The sequence below is a fragment of the Leptosomus discolor genome, chromosome 8, assembly GCF_034619465.1.
Source record: "Leptosomus discolor isolate bLepDis1 chromosome 8, bLepDis1.hap2, whole genome shotgun sequence".
In the NCBI taxonomy this organism is placed as follows: Eukaryota; Metazoa; Chordata; class Aves; order Leptosomiformes; family Leptosomidae; genus Leptosomus; species Leptosomus discolor.
Window position 1 is genome coordinate 41694374 of NC_141398.1, and position 25419 is coordinate 41719792.

Here is a 25419-nt window from a genome sequence, read left to right on the forward strand (position 1 = left end):
AAATACTTGGGATGTGGATTAGGGCACTTTTACAAACCATTTAAAGAGTTGAGATATGATACCCTAAGCTCTCTGGAGTTCAGGAGTTTTTCATCTTGTTCACATTTACATGAACTATAAATTGTGTGATACCTGTTCAAGATTCCACTATTTAAAACAGTTGGGTAAAGAATGAATGAATTTCTGTGGTACAATTTCATTAGCAGAGCTGCTTGGCACTGTTCATTTTACAAAAACTACCTACCTAAGGCCAGCAGTTGTGATACACTTCTTTGGTCATCTCATTAACGACAAGGTGAATGTTACAACTATTTTCCAAAATAGCATGGTATGGATGTTTGAGGAAACAATTTTCTTAAAAAAAAAACCAAAAACAAAACCAAGAAAAAAACCCAGGAAGCTTTAGTTTAACTGCAAATCCATGAAATGCACAACATAATTTTGCATCTTGAAGTATCCCTTTACAGTGGGCAAGTATTGTGCCTGTTTGGAGTCCTGTCTTCTAGGGGAAAATTATTATATCATCGGCTGCACTCATGCACTATGGCTTAGGTTTTGTAAAGGTGAAATACAGAGCATTTGAATCCCACGAATTTGAAGCCTAGCAACATTTTAAAATTCACTTCTTGCAAGACCTCCTGAAATACACAAGGTGCCAAAGAAACAGCACCTTAGAACCTACCTCTTTGCTAAAAGTTATCCTGTACAGATGCTCAACTGGAATAACCAGATTGAGAAATGATGATGGGAACTCTTCTGAAATATCAAAGCATAGCATTTATCGAACACGCATCAGAGGCTTTGGTATTTGGGTCAGTCTTCAATGATTCAATCTTTTAGTACTGTGTCATTCTTTTATTACGCATACTCGCTCTATTCATGTTTTGTTTTATGCTGTGGTCCTTTAATCCTGCTTCTTGTAAAGCTCCCGTTTTCTTTTAAATTTAATTGTAACTGGGTTCACTCTGAGTTGACTATTACAAGGCGGAGACTTATAAACCGCTCGTCTTAAACCATATTATCCTTTAGGCATCACTATTATTCCTACTTTCAGGATGTTAAGATGTTAAGAACATGTTTGTGTTCCCTATATACTGTCTTAGCTTCTGAGTGAGCCACAAAGACAAGTTTGGATTGAAAAAGCAAATGTTCTTGCTCTTCTTCCGTTGTTATGGTTAGGTTTTAAAAGACCTTCTTTGGACACTGAAAAGTATAAATACAGTAGTTTTTTACTGTTCTTTGACACTCAGAAGCTCAGAGTTTTGTCTGTCTTCTGAATGAAATAAAAAACTGGTCTTTGGGTTTTTTGAGGTCCACGGATCTTCTGAAAGACTTGTGCTGTCATTTAGCATGAGTAAATGTACCTATGAGAAATAACATACTATCTCTGAATTCTTCCTGCAGATATAGTCACACACTGTCTGCTATGTGTAATTCCAATCCTGCTGTGATGGATGGATTCACTCACTGAATAAGGAATCCTGCAGACACTCACATAATGGTCACCTTAAGTGCTTTTCAGATTACCATCCCGTTCATTGTTGTTTCTCCTTGCGTATGATTGGAAGTGCACTTGGTGGAATTTCTGCTAGGATCTCAGTCTTTCCCTATCCTTGATAATAGCATGCAGTCTCTAGGCATCAAGCAGCTACTGTTTTTGCAAGAGCTGTCTGTATTTCTCCTATATCTATGTACTTAGGTATCTGCAGTATCTGTCTGGCGATGAATGAATGGACCCTACACATAGGAGATGAGGAAGATTCAGTGTCTGTTTTACCCATTATTCCTTGCTGGAAAGTTTTATTCCAAGTATTTTCCATAAATAAAAAAAATCCCACCACACACACCCCAACAACTTACTGATAGTCAAACTAAACTTTAGTCTTCTTAATTTTGTCTCATTACTGCACAAGACAGCCCTCATGTGAACCTATAGAGGTTTTTTTCCTTGCCCATTATTTATAAGCTTTCATATTACATGAGAGGCTTTAAATTTCTCTGGACAAATTATGTGTAGGCAAAATACTAACTGATTCTTTTTAATTAACATTTAGTACTAAAGATGTTTAACTAGTTTAGACCTACACTGCAAACTGACCTGTATGTTCCTGGTTTCTCCCAAATATGGAATAAAATTAAGCTTTATAGTTTTACACTGAGGGTTTTTTAAGCTGAAAGCAGTAGTCAAAAGGAGGAAACAAAGGATTGTTCTAGTACTCTGCTTCCCCAGCACGTGATATTCTAAAAATACAGAAGTACATAAAACTACTTTCAGTGTTAAAGAACTTCTGCAAAATTAAGCCCTTCAAACTGTCTACAAAGCTTCCCCTAAAAAGTTTCTTTAGTTGTAAGGATTTTGAACAGCTGTGATTCTGTTGCAGTACAGTCTGAGCCTGGCAGGCTAATACCTTAAACAGGGGTAAACCTTTTTAAAGTACTTTTTACAGAAGTGTAGACTATGGACACAAATGAATGCATTGTTGATAAACCAAAGTCAAGGTGAGGAGGGTCCTGCAGCCACAGCAACTTGACATGCTTCCAGCCTTCTCCAGCACTGTTACAGCCACTTGTTTACCTTTGCTACTTCAGCTCCCTCATACTAATTTCACTTTTGGAGGGGTGTGCTGAGCAGAGAAAGCTGATGCTGATCAGATGGCTACAGCTGTCAGGAAATAACGCATCATACATGAAGGTTTACTCCGTGCTTATACTTGTAGTGTGCTTCCTCTCAGATCACAGAGCCCTAGCCACATGATTTTTAGATATAAGGAACTTTCCCATAACCATAGCAGGGTGAGCTAACTGCCCCACTGCTTGTTTCCTTCCTGTTGGGGGGTTAGGATTTGATCTAAAACCAACAGAACTTTGTGGATAGAATCTCATTGACTGACTCTGGATTTTAAAGTCAGACTATAAATACAATCTTCATGGAGTGGAAAGTTGGAACAAATGTGATCAACTGAAATGACTGCTCTCTCCTAAAGTCACCACCCTGCATTCAGCAGTCCCATCAACCTTCATTGTGAATGCATATGCCAGAGGCCTAGCAGGAACACAATTATGGCTTACAGAGTTTTCGCAAAATTAAAGATACTCTGAACTTCTGGCATTTTCTAGCCCACCCTCCTGTTCTAAAGCAGGACGACCAGCAGAGGATCAAGTCAGCCACGGCTTTGCCTAGCTGAGTCCAGAAAACTTTAAAAAAGGAAGACTCTGCAGCCTCAGTGGCCCATTCCAGTACTGCACTACCCACACAGTGAAAAACTTTTTCTAGCATCTGGCTTGAACCTCTGAGGTAGAGACATATACCTACGCCACTGGTTGTTATCTGCCACTATGGAAAAGAATTTGTCTTCATAATGGACCTTCAAGAAGCTATAGGCTTCTAGTAGACCCCCTACGTAGCCTTCTTCACCTGACTAAACAAGACTGGCTCCCTCAACCTCTCCTGGTAGGGTATGTGCTCTAGGGCCCCTTTGTGGAAGCTGTTTACTGCATCATCTCCAATTTTTCAAGATTTTCTTTGAACTGAAGGCACTAAAGTTGACTACAGTATTTCAGATGCAGCCTTATAATTTCTGAGTACTTGAGGCATAATGCCTTCTTTCACTTTGCTGACTGCATTTCTAACATAGCCCAGCATGCAATTTTCCCCGCTTGTCATGAGAGCACACTGTCAGCTCATGATCAACTTAACTTCTATCATAACCCCTACATCCTTTTCAGCAGGGCTACTTGACAGCCAATTGATCCTTACTTCTTTGCAACCTAATGTTACCCCCATGTTTACCTACCCTGTAATCAAAAAAAAACCCAGCAATTTTCATCCTGTTTTAAGATCAAGTTGACTTAAAAAGTTTAAAGGGCTTTTGCACTTGTGCAGTTGGCTTGATCTGACGCAGAGATAAGCATCAGCTGCACAATCTGCAAGCAGCTCTACATGCTTCTGTATCTGCGCTGTGTCCAATATAGTGTTTTCCATTCTTCTGTAGCTTTCCATCTTGGTATTCCTCATTGTGGTAAAAAGTAGCTATGCAACCTTTTTTTCTGTAATCGCTCTCATTAATTACAGGCAGTTAACAAATCAGACTGCAGTCTGTGAAAACCCTTGTGCAGTCACTAAGAGTTACAGCTTGTATGTCTGAACAGGAAATTTTAGATGTTTGCAGGCAGCCAATAAAAGGAGAGATCAACACAGCTGAGTCACACAGGAAAGCTTGAGCTGTGTTTGAATGCAACTCAAAGCTGACTCTTACTTGGTATCTGCAGCAGTTTCACTCCATTGTTCCATAGTTTTTATGCCTGTACTTCCAGAGGTAAGTTGATTTTTGTTTCAAATTTCTTTTACTGAGACATCTGGATATTAACATAATGTATAGTTTCTGTCATACTAAGGAAAACATCTTTGCTATGAATTACTTTTTTTAAAAACTACCTTTAAAATTAGGAACTTGAAATAAATGGCTTTATAGCAGTCTCCCTCCTGCCCCTGCCTGCCCAGCTAGGGGAAGATGATAAAGCTGTGTGAGACTTTTAGTGTCTTACTAAAAAATAATATGGAATACTTCATTGAAAAAGTCACCTAAGAAATACTGGATTTGTGGTTTGATAGTGAGTTTTTAGAAGGGTCTAGGAGAACAAGCATTCAGAAAAGCAGAACTATTGAAAAAAAGGCTTTGCTACCAAACTTGCAATCTGGGGGGTAGAGATAGACTTTGTTATCTGTAATTCCATAATAGTACTGTATAACGTGATTAGTCCTTCCAAGTGTTTTAGGAATCTGGGTAGCACGCTGGAAAAAATAAAAGATTTCTCATTTTAGGGTTAAACTCTTTTGGAGGTTATCAGCAAATCACTCTAAGTTGAGGTATGGAAAGAAATGTACAAACTCAGACACAGGGACAATGGTGCTTGGCATGTCACGGTTTGTAACAGAAAGACTGAGGTGGTTTTCATTTTGTTTTTAGAAAACCTCTAGTTAAATTAGGTTTTGCAAATCTGAAATAGGAGCTGATGGCTAGCTTTTATTTTTAACCAAGTAAAGAGTGTGTTTAAGTGTCATAAATTATTACAGCTTTGCTTGATTCAATTTTAAATAAAAATACTTTCAGGAATGGTTTAGATCCTGTATTCATTGTTTGATCTTCCTTGTGCTATGTTTGGACTTCAGTAAATTCTTTTGGCTATTTAAATGATTACTTATCATAGTATATAATAAAAACAAGACCTAATTTTGCTCCTGCCAACCTGTTGATTACCTCCTTTATATTTAGGATTGGTAGACCTGTGTGGTCTGTCTTCGCAATTTTAAAGGATAAATGGCTCATTTGGAAATTTATCTTCATTCAGAGGAATCTTTTCAAATTTTATTAAACTCAACCCATCTCTCAGCCTCATACCATATTGGATGTATTCTTTAAGGAAACTATGCAAAGCACCTCAGGCAGCTATTGGTTTCAAACCACAGTAATCCAAAAAAAGGCAAAAAGTTCAACTGTGCTTTCCTTTCAGAATCAAATACTGTTAAAGCTGAACCGGTAAATCAGCTGGTGAATTTTTATTTGTATTTGATTGTGGTTAGATGCAAAACTGAGATTAGCACCCCTCTGATTGTGAACATGCCTGCATGGAACAGCTGAGATACTGAGATTAACAGAAAACAAATTGGTCATGAACTAGAAGCAGTTCAGCCATGAGCATAGGCTAATTTATCTTCAGGTTTTTGTTTCTATTTTAGCTATGGAGAACAAGTGATCTGATCAAAGTCAGAAGACTTTCAGGCCTTCTGTGTCCCAGGAGCATTTTTTGTAAAGCTCATCTTCTAGAAGGACACAATTCCACAGTCCTTACTCTGTTTTCAGATTTTTGGTCCTGTTACTTCAGTTCTCTCTTGTGTTTCCTTTTCTAGCCCTGGTCTACTGGGCCCTGAAGGGAGTATTCCAGTTTAAGTTCTTCTGACTCACTGACCACCGATCTTGCAGTAATCCTTACCCATGGGTTTATCCCATCTGTTTTCTTAGCTCGTTTGTTTTCCTCTTTCTCCACTAACTTTTGGTTATCTCTAGTCTAATGTAGCTTCACAGATATAATTAAAAATGTTACTCATGTAGTAACACAGTGACACTTTGCAAAGGTTATCTCTAATCCACATGCATTGCCATGCAATGTGTCTGAAACATTCAGATGGCCCTAGAGAGGTACTGTATAGAGTATTGGCCGAATCAGTGGCTGCTATAAAGACATAACTCCATTTACAGCAGCCAGAAACTTGCCTTTTATATTGCTTTTGCATTCACATGTGATGTATTAAAGAAGATATGCAAGAATGATGCAGAACACACTGACATGAGTTACTGAATAATTGCCTTTTTTATGATAAGTGGGGAAACTATATTTGTCTAGCATGTAACTGTAAGACATCAGTTTGTTTCCTACATAATTCAGTATCACTTTAAAATCACATTTTATATTATAAATAATGGCCCGGTATTTCAAAGTCAAGAGATGGAAATAATAATGAGCAATTAATTAGCACCTCGCAGCCTCAGATGGCAAGTTATGGTCCAGACACTCCTTTGCAATTAGTGCATTTTTACTGTCTTTATAAGGAAAGTCTGACACAGTGGTAAAAGGAAGCCTGTTGTATTAGGGTAATAGTTATTTGGGAAGTAAGGGGTGGTGCAATTTCACTGTGCTTTGGCAGTAGTGACAAAAAGTAGTTCTTAAAACTTTTTTCTTTTCCACTATTTTTTTCCCCCCAAGACAGCCACCAAGAAATGGCTAAAATGTTACCTGCAGTAGCCCAGGAAGATTTGGATAGCTTTACCTTGATCAGGACAGGCTCTGGCTTTGCACTCAAAGCCTTTCATATTTCTTGGAACACTCACATCTCTGTGAAGCTGCTGACCAGCCAGGACACTACAGAGAGGTACGTATCTCATTTGGTCAACTAACCATGCAGTGGGTAGCACAGACAGCACCAGAGTGAATTGTGGCATGCCCAGGATCATCTGATCCCTACACACATCTCAATTCCTAGAAATCCTGACTAGCCAAGGGGCAACTTGGAGGCGTAACTTCTCAGTTATACTGAGAAACAAGCTCCATGGTTTTTTACCAATTTTTATAAAAGTAGAGCTCAACCCTTAAGTCATTAATTATCTCTACTCTAATAATGTCTACTAGCCCTGACCAGTAATACTCAGCTTGCTATGGTATGACATCTATTTGGAGGTCCCTGAAGATATCTCAGTTGAAACTAATGTAAACCAGCATGTATAGGTGAGACAGTGGAGAAATGGGAGAAGGGAGGGATAATGGTCAGGGTTACAGGGCAGTGAGATGTGTTCATGTCCTCATCATAAAAACAAACGAGCAGTAACTGATGGGTGTCAGCCTACTGACCACAAAATTTCAGGGTGCAACAAAACCCCAGAAAGTTTCCTAGAATAACCACAAGCTACTTTTGATGAAGCAAGACTAAAGCATTTTAGGGAATGCAGTGACCTGACTGTTTATCAAAAAAGGAGTGTCTGATGTGCACCCACAGACTAGTTATTCTTGTTAACTTAGAACACTGCCATTCAAGTGGCTTTTGTTAAAACTGAAATACAAAAGTGTCCTACTTGAATATATAGTTTAATTTGCTCAATTATAAAGGCAGAGGGGGAAAACCAGTATTTCATGCAAATATTTTTTAATAGATAGTTTAAATTGACAGTTTAAATTGTCAGTGATATTTAAAAAAACAAATGCTGCCAGAATTTGGGCACAATCAAACATTTTAAGGTGTTTTTCATGGCTGTGGGGGAAGATTGCTTGGGTTTAGACAGTACAAGTACAGCAATTTTGTATCTGAACAAATGTTATTTGTTTGGTAGCTTGTTTAAAGAAAAAAGTTTCCTCCACCCCCTGTCCACATTTTTTTCAGATCAAACAAAAAAAAACCAAAACAAAACAGTTACAGGAATCAACATTTTACTTTGCTTTGGATTTAACACACTATGCTGGTTTGGCATCTCTTCACTCAAACTTGCTCCCTAAAACTAAAGCCACTATTTTGCTTTTCTCTCTCTTTCTACCATTCTGATCTCTTGTTTATACCACATGGTGTTTAGGAAAGCAGGGAGAATAATCTATGTTTTACTCCGGCTGCAAAATCATAGAATGTTTAACTGTATGCTGATACTGAATATTTAGATTTGTGGAAATACGTGTTAAAACAGGTGGGGCTGTGAATTACTTCCAGTGATTAGTTTACATGGCTGTAAATCAATACAGTAAATGAGAAACTGAAGTCTCAATGTAAAGGCTGGTTAGAATAATGAGAACGAGCTCCAGGTCTGTTGAAATCAGCTGAATTTTGAATAAATTTCAATGAATTTCCAGCTCACAAGTACCATAGAGACAATGAGATCTTTAAAATCAAACATACAATTAACAAAATTGAACTTGTAGCAGAAATTCAGTTATGGCCATGAAAATGCACAATTGAATTGATAGTTCAGTGTTTCCTATGTGTGAAGAAGTAGCTGTCTGAAATACTTAGACAATAAAATTTTATTCTTCTGATGACGATCAAAGCACAGCTTTGTCACTCTCTAAACAAACTCTCTTTGAACTCAGGTCTACAATGCAACTATAGTTGAGCTTGAATCAAATTCAGCAAAGTCACTAGAGTGGTACTGCTTACATCAAATCTGAATTTGGCTTCACTTTTATATCATGCTATGACATGCTATATCATATCATTTATATAATGTGGTCACATTAGATAAGCATGGAAGATGATAATTTCCTTGTAAATGTGAGTCTCACATATCCTAGCAAAAGGATACAATACAAGTTCTTGGGGACAGTAAGGGGAAAAACTTTATTTTTCTTATTTTTCTTCTTTTACATTTCATATAATTCAGCTTTCTTCTGCCCTCACAGTTCAATCCTGCTTTAAACTGTGCTCTTATGTTCATATTAAAGCATCCAGAGGTCTTTCATATTATATTATAGAAATATACTACACAAGGATTACTTTGTTTTCTTAGAATAACAATTCTAACATGATATAATGTTGGGTTTATTGGTAGAATCATATTAGCTTGTCTTCAACCATATGGTTATCTCCCATTTCCATATCCTATGCTAGCTCATCTTTAGCTGAAATTCCCTTCAGTCTAACCTCACTCTAACCCTTATTATTTTTTTAACAGGGAGTGGAAGTTGCTACTTCAGGATATAGCAAGTGTCAGATGCTATGAGTCTGAACGTCTCCTGCCTTCTCTTGGGATTTATCAGTACCATGGACTTGTTGGGATAGTGACTGAATGGATGAACAATGGATCCCTCCACTTGCTCATCCATGAGGTACATAAAAGAAGTAATCTTTTATGGGGCAAAATTAATTACAAGGTCAGCCAACAGAGAACAATCAGAATGTAAATCATGGACAGTATTCAGTCAATATGTTATTCAGCTTCTGTATTGTACTTCCATTTATTGTCAAATGAAAATGTGAATAGTAACAATTTCACACTACCAAAACCTATATTTTGTGTTACTTAGCATCAACTGTACCCAGAACTTCCATTTCCCTTACTCATAAGGATCCTGTCAGATGTGGCTGAAGGGCTGCATCACCTTCACAGCCTCGAACCTACTTTCTGCCACAGCAGCCTGAAACCTTCCAATGTGCTTTTGGATATGCAGTACAAAGCCAAGGTAGGAGAGTCTACTTTTAGCCTATTAATGTAAAATCCAGTGATTGTCCTATTGTTGCATGTATTTGTCCTAACAGTCAACATCTAATACCAAGACTTGAGGTGTTACTGAAATTTACTTTTTCTCCCATCTCTGCAGTTATCAGATTATGGTCTAACCAGCTGGAGGAAACAGCAACTGAGGTCTGACCTGCAGAACTGCCATCAGAGAAATTGCCAGGATTTAGTGTACCTCGCTCCTGAAATACTTGAAGGAAGTCTTCCTTCCCAGGAAGCTGATATTTACAGGTGAATGGGATTTCTAAGGGCAGGTCATACCTAGCCCTTGCTATATTCTACAATGTTGCCAAAATACTTACTTTCAAAAACACTGCAGTAAAAATGCCAGATCTACATAATGCAGTAGGACAGTATTCCACGTGAGGCCAATTACATCAGTGCATTAAATTTGAAATTCCCCATGCTTGCTGAATAATATATCAAGGTTAAGAACTGTTCTCAAAGTTTGTCATATAAATATTTATATAATGGATCTAAATGTCTAAAAAAGTGTTACATAGCTGCCAAAACTTTCATATACACTTAGAAACCTAATACCTACTTCACATAGTTTCTAAGCATGAACTGTTGTTGGCTTTAGTTTCAGGAAGAACTATTTATGCCTAGATGAGGCCCAGGTTAAAATAAGACCTTTCCCTCAATAGTGTCCCATTAAGTTCCTATGGAATCTCTGCTGGAATAGCTTACTGAGCCACTGAAGCATTCATTCTTTTTAACAAAGTGATTTATACAAAGGAGGAAGATTGCCTACTACCACATGTCCCTTCTGGATATGTTACACGCTCTGTAGTTGCCTCAATAAATGAGACAATCTCGAATTGCAATTGTTGTCTGTATGGGCATACATCTTTACAAACCACATATAGAGCCTGTGGACTAAGATTATAAATAACTTTTATGCATGACAACTCTTCTGCTTTCAGAGCTTTTATGAAAGCAAGAAATTCAAACTTCTGCTTTATTGTCACAGAGGCAGACTCTAAGACGAGTCACAGAAGTCAGTTCTGCTATTTCAGTCATTAATGAACTGGAGGAGCCCCAGGGGTCATTAGAGGTCTCGCTTCCCAAACTTTTATTTCGGCCTCTGAATAATTCTTCACAATGTTCTTCGTCTGCCATCTAATAGACAAAGTCATCATGTTTATTTCCCTTTTTAACAAGACAGATTCCAGAACACAAACAAAAAAGGGCTCTACTTGCTCTTCTGTGAACGTTTCTGAACTACGAAGACTCCATATCAGTGGCTTATTTGTAACATGTTCCTCTACAATCATTTTCTCTTGAAGAGAGAATGACATGAGAATGTGAAAATCATGACCTGGCACTGCATGCAGGAGGAGCGGGGAAGGGGCCGTGGGAGGTGCAAGGAGGGTGTCCCTGTGCCTGGCCACTGCTGCCACTAACTAGGTTTGACACCACATGCAACACCCAACATGGCAGTGACCATCCATACGCTTGAGGAGATTTATAAATGATGTGACTAATCTGATGTCGTTCATAAACACAAGGTTTTTATGCAGGAAGAGTGAAGGCTCACTTTCAGGTAGCATAACTCAATTTCCAACATGTCATTGTTCTATAATTTTAGATGCTCAGATGTGACTCAGTGCATGAGACAGGTGCATGTCTAGACAGTGGTGTAACAGAGAAAACAAAAGTATGTGTCATATATGAAATAACAGGTACATGTAAGTTACATGTATGACCACATTACATTAATACTTTCCTAGAGGGTTTTTAAAGCACTGTCAGATTAAAAAGGGCTTAAAAGCACTTTCAGATTTTATGTGCAAATAAGGCAGAAGAGGGAGTTCTTTTAAATATTGTAATTCAGCACTACGGCAAGATATATGAGTAAGCAGATATGTTTATCCTAGAACCACTTCTTCCCCTTTTGATTGCTCTGCTTCTGACTCATCCATAGCCTGCTTTCTCTCTCCTTGCATCTGATTTCGTAGACTGAGCTTTTTGTCAAATAACTTTATTTTATACCATCAGAGTTGTGGGTTATATACATAGATCACTGGAATATTTCCTAGGATGTTAGAAAAGGCAAAAGGTATTTGGAGCCCCATCAAAATTTGCTAAAGAAAATAGACACACAGTGGGTCAGAACCAAGTTTTTGGTAAGTTAACTGATGTGCTTCTCAGTACCTGCTGAAAGTCCAGCTCTTGCAGTTGCTATTAAAATTACTTGAAAACAGAACAAAAATTATGGAGAACAGAAGATTCTGAAATTCACAAGAGCAAACAGAGATAAGGTGGTGACCTGAAATGTAATTCTAATTGATCCTACGTATAAAAATAAATTTAAAAATTAATTCTGATTTATTATTTTATAAGAACAGCTCAGTTGAAAATTGAAAATAATGAAGGAAAAAGGAACTCACCAAATTAGGAAAGACTTGGACAGACTTCGTCTTAAACCAATAAACTTTCTCTTGGCAATGAGAACATAGATACTGATTGCAAATTAATGACCAGTGTTTCACTGTTCTTTTTTTTTTTTTTTTCCCCCCTCCAGTTTTGGAATACTGTGTTGGGAGAGCCTAAGCAGACGGAAACCTTTTGAAGGTATTTATCTATGTTGTTCATGTCAGGCTTTATCTTGCCTTAATCTTTTCCATAAATTTCCATATTGTAGGGAAATTATGATACAAACAGCACTGTCTTTTCAGATCTCCCTTTGCCTTCTATTACAGTTACAGCACAAAGCTTGCGTGTAAAGGATTAGGATGTAAAGGATTAGAATCCCTCAACAAATCCTCAGTGTTTCCACAGAAGCTGATCTTTCTGAAGCGGAAAGGCATAGCTTCTTACCCTACTTGTATCATCTCTCTCTGCTTGATGAAGCACTCTGTTACTGACTTGGCTTTTCTGCTTACCTTCACTAAGAAAGAATAGCACTTTATATTTGACAGTTGTCATCTTAAAATCAGGGAACATTTTAGTGACAGCTAACTGGATGAGCAGAACACTCATTTTTAAAGTTGCTGCGAGTTTCAAAACCCGATCAAGAAATGCCAGTTCATGCTGAATTCTCTTAAAGGAGAGAATCTTTCTTAGATGAAAGTAGTTTTAAAGAACTTAGTTCGCAAACCGTTTGTAAAATTGTCCCAGTCTAGGATCCCTGTTTCATGGAGGTGGAATCAATGAAAGGCTTCTTTGCGATGGGCTCCATTCTGCATGGCAAAACTGATTGAAGGACTATTTTCCAGGCTGAGGACCTTTTAGAAATACTCGACAGAATAGTATCTTAACGTTCATGCAGTTTACGGCTGCCATCTTGTGGCTGCCCAAAGTAGATTTTTTGGTATAACAGAAGTTACATTCTTATAATGCAGGTGTAAGGCTTTATATAAAACTGTGTGCTTAGAATATATCCATATTAATTACATGTATTCATGGGGTATTTGTTCATGTAGCTTACAAGGCATATTTACATACCCATTTGTGACTTATTATTTGGACAGAGTCCTTCATCCTGAAATGTCCTGTTGCAATAAGTAGCTATATTATTGTTAAAGGTTAGCTTATCTATTTACAAGAATGTTAATGTATTTTTGCTTTCAAAAAAGCAGTCGTTTTTTAAAAATACACAAAATAACTTATGCTGAATATAATTTTAAGAGTTCTGCAGTCTTTAATATTTTTTGCAGTGACACTTTCCTATAAATTGCAGGCCAAACAACCTTGCTGGAAGTTTTGACAGGAATCTGCAGCAGTTTACGGCCTGGCATTTCAGAAAAGTTTATAGCAAGCAATTTGCCTGGGAGGAATAGACTGTTGCAACTTATCGCTCTGTGCTGGCATCATGAACCAGATTATAGACCATGTACTGCAGGTAACATTTAGGATTTGCTTTCTTTGCAAGATTTGTAATGGATATAATCTTGCTGGAGAACATTGCTCTAGCATACTAAACCAATGACAGAACAACTGTAGTGGAAGTAATCTTTAGATCATCAGAGTACTGTAGATGTTTTTTCTAATTGAAGCTTCCTACCAGAAATGGCTTAATTAGCTCCAAAACCATGCTTAGTATAAAGTAAAAATGAGTACAAAGAAAGGAAGGGATATTATCAACTATATATGCTAGTTTAACAAAGATCAATGCCTTCAGCACGTCTTGATTCTAATGCATAACAAGTTCCCTTTGAAGAGTGCTAACATTGTTTACTGTAGTGGAATTATACTTATCATTCTAAAAAGATAGCCAAGAAATGTTAAAGTTGTGATAATTGAGGACTTTTTAGAAATTTTTCCAAGTTGAAGTGCTGAGGAAGCAATCTGCATAAAGCTTTATTGTGATAGATTTATATACAGTCATGTGTAAACCTTTTGCAAGTAAGTCCACTACATCTGCATGAACATTTAAGAAAATGTGATTTTAGTGTGACACTAATCATTTTTTAAAAACAATTCAAAAAGAAAACCAAGAAGAGGTATGAGGTGGAAGTTGTATTAAACTAATTTCATCTAGTTCATCCAACTACTCAACATATAGTGAAGTTAGTTGCAATACGCTGATGCCTAAATGCATACACATTCACAAGCAATGTGGTATTTAAAATGCCTTATTACTCCTGCAGAATGTGTAGACCTTCTAAATGGAATTTTGACTAGTATAAATAAGGACGCAATTTCCACTGCAATCTACAACCTGATGGATGCAAAGGTTAGTCCAAAGTTAAGTTTTATTCTCTTACAAGGACATTACTTGATTCTTTCCATTGCAATCTTCACAGTCCAAAACCAGGAAAGGCTTTGTCTTCATTGTTTTATTGGACATGCCAGAGAGCTGGACAGTGCCCTTTGGCACTTCAGGTTCATTCAGGAATTGTAAATAATAGATACTGTGAAGTTCTCTAGAAATTAATGTCAATTGCTACCTGCAATATAAAAATATGATAACTTCTTTCCAGTCACTGACTGTAATCAGACTGGTAAGCCCATGTGAGTGAGAACAAGTATCAGCCTGAAGCAGATCAGGTTAGGGCTAGAACCAAGGGCAATTTTTGTTGTACATACTGGTTAGAAGACATGTAGTCCAAAACCTGGACAGTGTTTGTATCTGTTTGTAGCAATACTAGTATCAGCACTTTTCTGTATGCTTCACTGCTTCTAAATTGACATGCTTCAGGCACAAGACACTGCTTGTCCTAGGGTCTAAAAGGGTTCCCTGATACCACAGGAATGGATGGGGAACAGCCAACAACTGAGGGATACAGCTAACTCCATGTATGTCTATGTCGCCATGAGAAATCTGGCACAAATCTAACTGCCACAAATATAGCTATATCCTATCTAGTTAACTCAAGTAGTCATAGTGGGGAAACTAGTGACACATGCTTCAGCCCTTGAACAAGTATTCTGACTCCACCTGGATTTACAAAACCCATGCTATGTTGTTGGTTTCATTGCTGTGCTTATGCGAGTTGTTTATGTTAATGCATGCTGGATTATTTCGACACGTTGCAATCACATTCTGGGATTACAGAACAGACGTGATCAGTGTTTTAATAGGCGGCATAGGTATAGTCCCAGTCTTTTTTACTACTGTTGAAGTTTATTTAGGATTGTACTGCCAAATATTACATAATCTAATGCTCTGATCTCCCTTGAGCAGGATTTTATTTTTCTATTTGCTAAATTAGCAAAGAGCACTATTTGTTGTTCAAACAACTGAACTGATAATATGTCCAAAATTACTGCAAAAATGCTGCTGGAGATTCTTGAAAATTGATTGATTCCTAAGTGTTTAAGTATAGAAACTAAAAAATAGTTTCACAAATCTGCTCAGATGTACAAAATGGAAAAATGTTACAAGTATTGACACATCCTTATTGCAGATAGTTTGGCATACCAAACACAGGATGGCCCTGCTGTTTGGATACTTAAAGGAAAACATGTCACAGCTAGCCTCATCTCTCTCTGTCAATATAGGGAGGGCTATTTTCACCTTCCCCTGCATGACTCAAAACTGGGTTTTAAAATAAATTGAAAGTAGAGTCGTGTCAGATTCTATGCCCACTTACATGTGTTAAAATGCAAAACTGCTCTGTGAAATTCACTGTTACTATATATCAGTGTACCTTAGAGTATAATATATGTTGTCAGTATAAATTGTTAGCGTCAGTATAAATTCTTGCTCCTGACAACTATGAATTGAACAAACTGTATGTATACTTAACTAGAGTTACCGTGCTATTTTTTCCAGGAGACAGCACTCAATGCATGCAAAGGTTCAGAAATATACACGCTGCAGACAGGTATATGCAATTCAGAGGTGAGTTCATGGCATGAGAGTTTTACAAGAGTACTTCATAAGCTGTGTGTTTCTCCTGCCAGCCCTCACAACGTATAATACAAAGACTGTGGAGCAAAAGGCCCTTAACCCTTTTTGGCTCTAACCAGGATGACTCCATCCAGTTAACCAGCAAAACCCACTGTTTTACCTTCTTCCAAGCAGCTGACTGATGTTGCTCTTGCAAATACAATGTCCTCCACTTAAGAGTTGCTTAGAACCTCTCCTTCTTGAAGAGGTCCTAATGAAATTGCAAAAATCTAACCTTTCTTGTAGTGTGTTCAAACGGATGGCTGAATTCTAGCTTTTTCAACCAGTTTTCTTAGAGCAAGGCCAACTGCTTTGTTGTAACTCCAAAATACAGTTAACTCCCATTTTCAAAGTGATTTTGGCATTTGTGGCAGACCTGCCAGTACTGAAAGATACAGAGATAGAACTAAAGCTCACATGCCTGGATCAGAGCTAGTTTTAAACAGCTCAAGTTCTAGTGACACCATGGCTGCTGGCAGCACAGGCTGCAGAAGCAATCTAGGACTACAGTAAACCCTAGGACAGTTAGCCTATGGATCTGTGCTGCCACAGTGACCCAAGGTAACTGGCTAAAATTGATTAAATATGTCTGTAGGCTCAACAGTTGTATGCCCACCCTGCCCTGCACTGTAATACTACTGCCGTATATTCCAAGGGAAAACTGCTTAGAAAAGGTTTCAGAACAAAAATTTCTAATAAGCTAATCCTTCTCTATTTTGATTTTTTCCAGGTTATGTGTCCACAAAAAGTCAACCACTACATCGGCAAGAAAATTCCTTTTCTACTGCCAAGCTTGTCAACTAATCTACTTGATAGCAGTGCAAATAATGCAGGAAGAGAAAATATTCTTGAGATGGGTCTGTCAAATACTACCCCACAGAATGCAACAACAAAGAAAGGTCTCTAGCTTGAAATATATTCAGCTCCAGCTACACAAAGAAAAGGATAAATATTACCAGTTGTTCCATATATGATTTTTTTTTCCCATGTAAAATTGTTCCCTCTCAGAGTACAGCTGTGCCCTCTGCTGGTATCATCTGAAGCATGAGTTCACCGCAGAAAACCAGAGATGCCACAATGCCTTTTGACTAAGTGTACAGATCAAAAAGCCTTTTTTGCTAATTTTTTTTTTTTTAGAAACCTGACCTGTAACATACAGCTGCCTTTCCCTCGCACATCAAATGTTTCTTGTTGCTTTTGACAGAACAAGTACCTCCTGGGAACCACACTACCTTGTGCCAGGAGTAACTGCTTTTTTGTAATTTGCTAATAAGAAAAGGAGATATGTTTTAAAAAGACTGTGTTGCCAGGAACATGTGAATAATTCCTGGTAATCACCATTCCTATATAAGTAACTTGCTTTGCCTTTCCAAAGTGGATTTGTCCTATCAACTGTTTAAATTTGTGTCAAGAAGAGATATACTTCCTTAACAGCTTTTTCTGTATTCCCTGTGCCTTTGGATACAAAAGTTGAGCCATAGGAAATAAATTAATTTAATTAGCAATATCTGCATTTCTGAGCATTTCAGTTCTGATTAATAGTCACCAGACTTACAGACAGAATAGAATGTTCCATAACTTAAGAACCAAATTTCTACAGACAGTTTGAAAAAGTCAGATGTGTGTAGTAATATATGTCAAAATCTTCCTAGGAATAATGATGTATTTACAAGGGCCCAAAGAACGGCTAGTAATAAGTAAGCACTCTCAAGTTGGGCACTTCAGTTCCAGTCTTCTGCAGCAACTGACATGTGTATAATGTTTTGTTGTTGTTGTTCAAGGGTCTCATCTTACTTATTCTATTTTTTTTCTAGATCAGCCAGGCTCTGACAGTAGAAAATCAAATTCCTTTTGCATGACTCCTTTATCGGGTTCAACTGCAGGCAAAGAAAGCAGTCAGCGTAATGACCCACCACTGCCTTGCAAACACAGACCACAATCTATGCATCTTCAACAAGCAGTAACAGGTAAGACGCCATTTCCAGTTTGAGGTGGCAATACTCTCCTTGGCCAGATCTCACTGATTAAATTGTTTTAAGTTTGGATGACACAGATCTCTAAATTTTGTGCACATTTTCAGGTATTTAGTGTAATAACCCCTCCAAACTTGATACAAATGTCTCATGAGTCTATCTGTATATAGCTGCTCCTGTGTTCTCAGAAATTCAAGCATTGGTCCCTGAGAACATTGGCTTGTTCTTTTCCAGGGTCATATTCAGGCTGAGAACAGTTCTGAAAAAAAAGTAATAAAAATACAAAAAATATAGCACACATTGAATGTGAAATACATTAGTTGTTTAAGTCTGGAAATTTTTATTTTTTGTAATTTTAAGCTGTGTATTCTATACCTCTACAAAAACAGCTATTGACTACAGAAACAGGTGACTAAACCCACTAACATCAGTACTATGTATTCTAATCAGCTTGTGAAAAGAGACAGAACCCAAAGCTCTTGACCATTTTGCCAACAGTATTACTTTTGATACTAGTTTGGCTTTGACATATATTCAACTTCCCAGTTTCATGCTACATGTTTCAAACAGTCGTAGTACTCTGAACTACCTATTATCTGTTCTTCCACTTTCTACAGGATGAAGTCTTCTCATCTATGTTGAACCAAGCTGCTTTGCATAAAGTTTGGTACAGGTGCTAGATGAATAGCACGAGGCCTGAAAATCTCCTCTTACACATTCTGAGCACTTAACAATCTTTAGAAACACTTATTTTCTGTAATCTGATCTTCATGAGTTTCAAACAAAAGATGAAAATACATTGGACTAGTTTTGAACAAAGAATGCAAACAAACTAACTTCTCCTACTCCTTTCCTCTACTCATATATTTCTGGTGTTGATGCTATCACTTGCTAACAACTTCTGGAAGAAATGAGAACTTAGTTTATCTCATTTTGTTTCTTTTTCTCTCAAGATCCTTGCTGCAAAGGAAACTGCTGTCAAATACTAGCCTGCCAGAGACAGACCATACTGAGCTGCATGACAGAAGGCCGTCTCAACCATATCCTTGATGTCCTTCGCTCACAGCAAACATTGTCCCGAATGGATTATGAAACAATTACCTCTTGCCCCACAGTGACTGGACGTGCTCGGGCACTGTTGGACACTTGCCTTTGCCTTGGAGAGACAGCGGCACAGGTTGTAGTGACTGTACTTTCAATGACCAAATCTAATCCTCTGGGACAAGGCAGCATTGCCCAGACCGTCCTTCTAAGGTAAACAGGCTGTTGTCATTTATTTTTTTGCAGTTTGTTAAATGCATCAGAGCACTGGTAATTCGGAATGACAGTGACTCATGTTAATTCCTTATAACCCACTGACTGAAGTCAGTCCTTCCTACAGCCTATGATTTTAGTCTAGTCGAAAAATCTAGCTGGATTAAAAGGTCAAGTCAACCACGACCTGCAGAAACTACCAAGACTGGTGTAACACTCTAATTTGGACCTCAGATGGGAAGAGTGCAACATATGCCAGAGCAAATACAGTTCAAGTCAGATGACACCTTATTTCCTTGATTTTTTTTTAGAAGGGAGGAAAATGGATCATGACTTTTTGGTGGTCACACTATGGAAGAACGGCTGTTACTAAATCCTTCCAAGTAAGGACAGCAAACAACAGGTTACTGGATAAGGAGAAAAAAGTTACTGCCTTTCACTGAGCTCATATCTGAGCCAGCTGTTAGAGTGAAAGGCTTAAGATAATCAAGAAATATTTTTTCAACAGGGCCTTCAGTAAGACTTGGAAATTTTATATTACGCATATAAGTGATTTTGTTTTCACTCACAAATGGTCATATGCTCTGAAAATGGGGCACTGATAGCAGTGCTTTAGAGAGGTGGGGCTTAAACTATTTACTAAATGGAAAAACAATACCTTATGTCCATAAAGTTCTCAAAGTATGTCTGCAGTTCAAATGTAAGATTAAACCAGGAAGAAGAGGTGCCAAGCTGGTCATTTTGAATTTGTGGTTCTGATGAACTGTAAAGGAAAGTAGCAAGATTATTTTAATTATAATGAAAATGAGGTTATATAAGATACTGGTTTTTTCGAAGGCACAGTGGGATCCTTTCAAGCTTCACAGCACTGGATTAACATGAGAAGTTGTTATACAATCTACAAGTATTTCAAACGCAAACCCATGTTACTGTTTCCCCACACTGCATTTGTTCCCTCTGCAGTTTCAAACTGCTTATTGAATCCAGTAGTTTGTCAGGTTGCAATTTTAAATACAGTGATGTTGTGTTTTCTAGGCACACTTAAGAGAGAAGAAACTTGTTACATCACATACTACAATGTTGCTGGAACCAGAAACATAATATTTTTTACATAAACTCATTAAACGTCAAGACCGCATTGACATAATATATTGTTACAATTAAAAGTAATGTCTATCAGAATGTGTTGACAATAGTTTTGCCTATTAAAGGAGCTAAACATCTACTTCACTGTTAAATTTTTTTCAGTCTACACTTTAAGTGGTAACTTTCAACGGTCTCTGCTAAAAAAGGATGTCTTGCTTGTGAGGAAAAGAACTGCCGTCACAGTGTTTCACCTGTTTAGAAGGCATACAATAATCAGAGTAAAACATAATCATTCACCTGTGGGAAATATTTATAGACTTTTAAGACAGAAACTGGCAATATTGTTGAAACTTAATTATCAGCTTTCAAAAATCATTCCATTCAGTTATTCTGCTGGACACTTTATACTTTCATGAAAGACGTGCCAGCTGGCAGCCTATGATGACTTTTTTGTCATTGTTTTTGACACAGAAACAGTTTTGGCTCTCTTTTTGAAACAACTGCCTACTTCAGAATATCATTTGATGCTAGATCTAAGCCTAGACTTAACTGTTAATTGCAGAACTGGCATCAAACAAGTGAAAGCATCTGTATTTCTAGACATTTTTGTTCTCCTTGTACTTAGCTTCCCAATTTAAGTACTTGTAATAGGATGTGACCTTGGAGTAAGATCTATTACTACCACATTTTTTAAAAGATAACCCAAGTTTATCGCCAATTACAAAAGAAAGGCAAATTAGTTACTTTATGTTCAAAACAGCCTGAATAGAATTCTTTAAATATGTTATTTAATAATTAACTATATCCACAATCCGATTTTTGTCACCTTGCTCAACTGAGATTTGAGGGGGGTTTTTTATCGACACTTTGGCTAAAAGCATTGTCATAACTAGCTATGCTACTGCCAAACTTTGCTATAAACTTACTTAAGGTGATTTAGTCAAATGCATAGACTTTCTCGTAACTCTCCCTTGTGTAATATAAGCATTTACATTTGGGGGTTTGTTGACAGTTGCAGCTGTTGGGAATCTTTAAGTGTGGTATTTTTGAAGGGATGCTACTAGTTTACTGAAATGAAACTGCTGTTGATATAAAAGTTTTGGCACAAAACTAGAATACAGTGACCTGAATTTAGCATCATTTTGTCTCACCAAAAATACATACTCTTATAAGGCACATAATGTGTTGGCTATCTAACAAAGACATTAATGTAATGTGTTGATGTGAAGTATCAAACTGCTTAAAGCTTATGGTATTCTGCTTGTACCCAAGCTAGTTCATTAGCTAAGATTTCTATTGTCCTTGCCTCTGTGTTCTGCAGTTCTCCTGGTATTGCAAAACAATATAGAATAATGACTCTGAGCAAGAGTAAAGATGGAAGAATCAAACTGTTCTTTAGTATCTATGGGAAGAAACAAGGCTTGAATGTGAAGAATGTCTAGAGTTCCAAGAAGGAAATACAAAACATGGATAACTCTAGAAAACAGCAAAGGGAATAATAAAAAGAAGTCATTTCAGGACTGACCATGCAATGTGATTAGTAAAACTCTCTTGCAGTTACTCAGAAAAGACAAAACTAGGATTAATATATGTTTAAAATTATGTCATATTAAAATTCTACAAAGCTATTTAGATTTATTAAAGGAACAGTGAGCAGGCAGATGGTTATTCTTCTGACTTCATTGTAATATATTTTTCTTCTTGATGCTGATTGCAGCTATCTTTCGCTGACTTTGTAAAAAGATGGCTGTCCCTTGCCCTTTCTCCTATCTATACAACACCTTTATCTTAGCTGTGATACTTCCTGCAATGTAAGAACATCTGCACCAGAATTTGTTTGAGGTTAATTTGTGGGAAATTAATCTGAGGTACTGGAATGAAACGTCTAAGAGATTAGCCCTTCCAGTAGAGAGCAAAACAAAGCTATAAATACCACTCAATAGTTGTCACCAGTGCCTGTTAAAAACAGTTCCACAGAACAACAGAGGAAGACAAGAAGTGCATATTCATAAAATACTAATCTACAAAAAATGCATTAATGGATTGCTAATATACACAGAAGAATTTTCCACCAAGTAATCCAAAATGTATAAAAAGTAAAGCACTAACCAAAACATACTAAACCTCAAGAATTCTTACTTTACTGTTTCAAGTCAGAATTTTATATAACCTTGTAAACATTTTCATGCTTGCACAGGTTTAGTCACTTGAACCATTCATGTGAAGATTTCTAAGGATGGCTAAGCATATCTATAAACAGGACTTGTGTGACTGGTATGTTAGGGAAGGACCCAAACATCATCAAGGCAGGCATAGCGAATTTAGGTTTCTTTACTGCTATTTACTTATTATAGTGCTATACAACTATTAACTATGCTCTCCTCCAGACATATATGTGGTCTCTAAGACTGCTGGGGTTTTTCATGCTCAAGAAATCTTGTCTTGCACTATTCCCTTCTATTCTTTTCCTGTTCCCTTTGCAAAATATTATACTGGCGCTCAGAAGGCCTTAGTGTAGTTTTGATTTTGTTCTTTATCAAAGGAAGTAATGCCTTGCTTGCCTTGCCTGGTACCACATTCCCTTTACTGACAGCTGGTATGTCAGCTGAGTTAAACACAACTCCTGGATTTTGAAGTTAAGTCCACCATAAATTAAACTACCTGACAAGGTCTGAAAAGAACATATTTAATGAGTTATTCGTGTTACATTAAAGTTAGTGTAGCTGCAATGATACATTAACTGAACCGTTAGATTCAGTATGTGTTGAAAAAAGGCTGCTGGTAGTTGCAGCATTGCATTTTTGCTTAAACCCAACAGGACAAAAATGGTAGACAAGAAGCTCAGATGTACTATTTCCAGCTCTTGCGCTGATATGGCAGAAATTTATGATCAGTATTTTGTTATTTCCTGCCTTTATTTCTCTTTGCCAAGAATACAGCCCAAGCAAGAGTTCCAGAGATCTATAGCCTCAAACTGCCATCTTTGCTGGGCTTTAAGGTTGACCTTTCCTTTTTCACAGAAGAGATGCATCAGTTGAAGAAACTGTGGCCTCCTTCAACCTGCTTGAATTAAATGGCAGTGATTTAGAATAAAAGCTTCTTCACCCCTTGAAATGTGATAACATTCCAAAATATTTCCACACCTATTTCCAACTGTGGCCTTGAATTTTCCACATAACAGCAATACCCATACAAGCAGAAAGCGCAGCTGAATTTCACTCTTTCAGAAGTAACCTGGCTGTACTCCAGAAAGTTCTGTACAGTTATTCCTTTCTTTAGATGTCAAGGAAAAGCATTTATATTAGTTAACAGAATGACTACCAACATTATATTTGTTTTCCTTTGACCAAAACCAGCTCAAAGCTTTTTTTTTTCAGCTCATTAGAATGTTACCTGGGGAAAAAAACAAACTGAGAGAACTAAGGAATACACCTGGAAAAAAGTATGAGTCTTTTGACTTTGCGAATAGCTGCAAAATATATTCCCAACAGAACTGTCTTTATACCACTTACATATGCTGTGACAGCATCCTCTCACAAAAGAATAAGAAACTAGAAGGAAAACACTGAGAGGTGAGTGCCTCCCATGTTTGCTTGTGTGTGTGCAAAGGTGTCGAAGTAATCATTGTTTTCCATGCTGGCAACATTTTAGCTGGAAAACAATATTCAGCTCTAAGCATGGACTGAGGAGAGCCCAAAAGACAGAGGAAGACTGATAAGCAGTGAGGAAACCTGACATGTAAGGACAAGTTGATAACATTCTGTTTGTTTGGTCTAGCAAACACGCGGCAAAGCAAAGACGAAGTCTGGAGCAGAGGTAGTGAACATGCAATGATGAAACAGAGGACCTGGTACCAACCAGTTGTTTGTTCTTACGGCTTTATGATTCTGGAGTGGCTTTCAAGCAGGTGCTGAGAAAGATTTAAAGGCTGTTATGAAAACAGTCTCCTTTCCCACACCCAGAACAATTACCAATATTCATGGAACTTTTTTTTACCTGAACGAGAGCTCTTTAGTTGGCAAAATTAATACAAGCAACAGTGATTTGCTAAGCCTTTTCCCTCAGTCTGTTCAGTTTATTTATGCAAAATGCAAATGTTTAAAGTGATTTAAGGGAGAAATTAATGTCTCCTTGCTGGGAGTTACGTAACATGAATATTTGTAACTGCCCTGTAACTCAATCGCTATTCACTAAAATCTACCTGTGAAGTCATGTGCCTGTTAGCAAGTCAGCTACCAGGAAGATGGAATAGAGAAAACTTGAATTAAGGAGCCCCAGAGATTATTTCCACCCTCTACAGTGCTTCTGTGAATTCTAAACAGAAAAGATGATGACACTACATTTTTTCTTCTCTGCAGATCATTGTTTGTCATCTTCTCTCAAATACAATTCCATCTTTATTAAAAGGCAATCTTTATCAAGCAAGATTTCTGTCAATCCTTTAAATGTTTGCTGAGAGCACAACTAAAACATGTAATCTTTTTCATTTAGAAAAATTAACTAAAACTATTTAAGATTTTTTATTACCGTGAACCTTCTGTTGTCCCCTTTGTCTGTCTTTATGATGAGATTTTCTTCACGTTAATATATTTCACTCCCTTTTGCCTTAAATCACAGGAACATAAAGAAAAGAAAAACTTATGACATACAATGTTAAAACACAAACAAAATCACAGCAAAAAAACCCCAGAACATTGCTTGTGCTGAACTTGTATGACTTCACACAGGCATTTGATTGTTTTTCTGATAGACTGCATGTCTCAGACAGGTTTTACTAATCCCTGTATGAGACAAAAAGATTTACAGTCAAAGAAGTATTTCAACTCAGGGAAGCTTTCTGCAAAACAAGCCAATACTCCTGTCTCCTCCCTTCTGCTCTGACTCCTGCAGAGCTGGTTCAAATGCAGTCTGGCATCTCTGGCTAAAACCTGTTCTTTCCAGTAAAATCAATTGTACGCTGGTATTCAACGCTGCAGATTTATTTGCTTTACAGAAA

At 37.4% G+C, this 25419-nt stretch overlaps 1 protein-coding gene across 1 annotated transcript; it reads left to right on the forward strand.

Moving 5' to 3' along the window:
* Positions 1 to 4290: 4290 nt before the first annotated feature.
* LOC104343361 (receptor-interacting serine/threonine-protein kinase 2) lies at positions 4291 to 19341 on the forward strand. Its single transcript, XM_086469542.1, has 12 exons — positions 4291 to 4316; positions 6763 to 6928; positions 9207 to 9360; positions 9559 to 9714; positions 9853 to 10001; positions 12298 to 12347; positions 13456 to 13617; positions 14366 to 14451; positions 15994 to 16062; positions 16841 to 16967; positions 17925 to 18077; positions 19037 to 19341. The coding sequence occupies exons 2-12, from the start codon at positions 6777 to 6779 to the stop codon at positions 19339 to 19341; spliced, it is 1563 nt and encodes a 520-aa protein (XP_086325668.1). The 5' UTR covers positions 4291 to 4316; positions 6763 to 6776.
* Positions 19342 to 25419: the final 6078 nt, after the last annotated feature.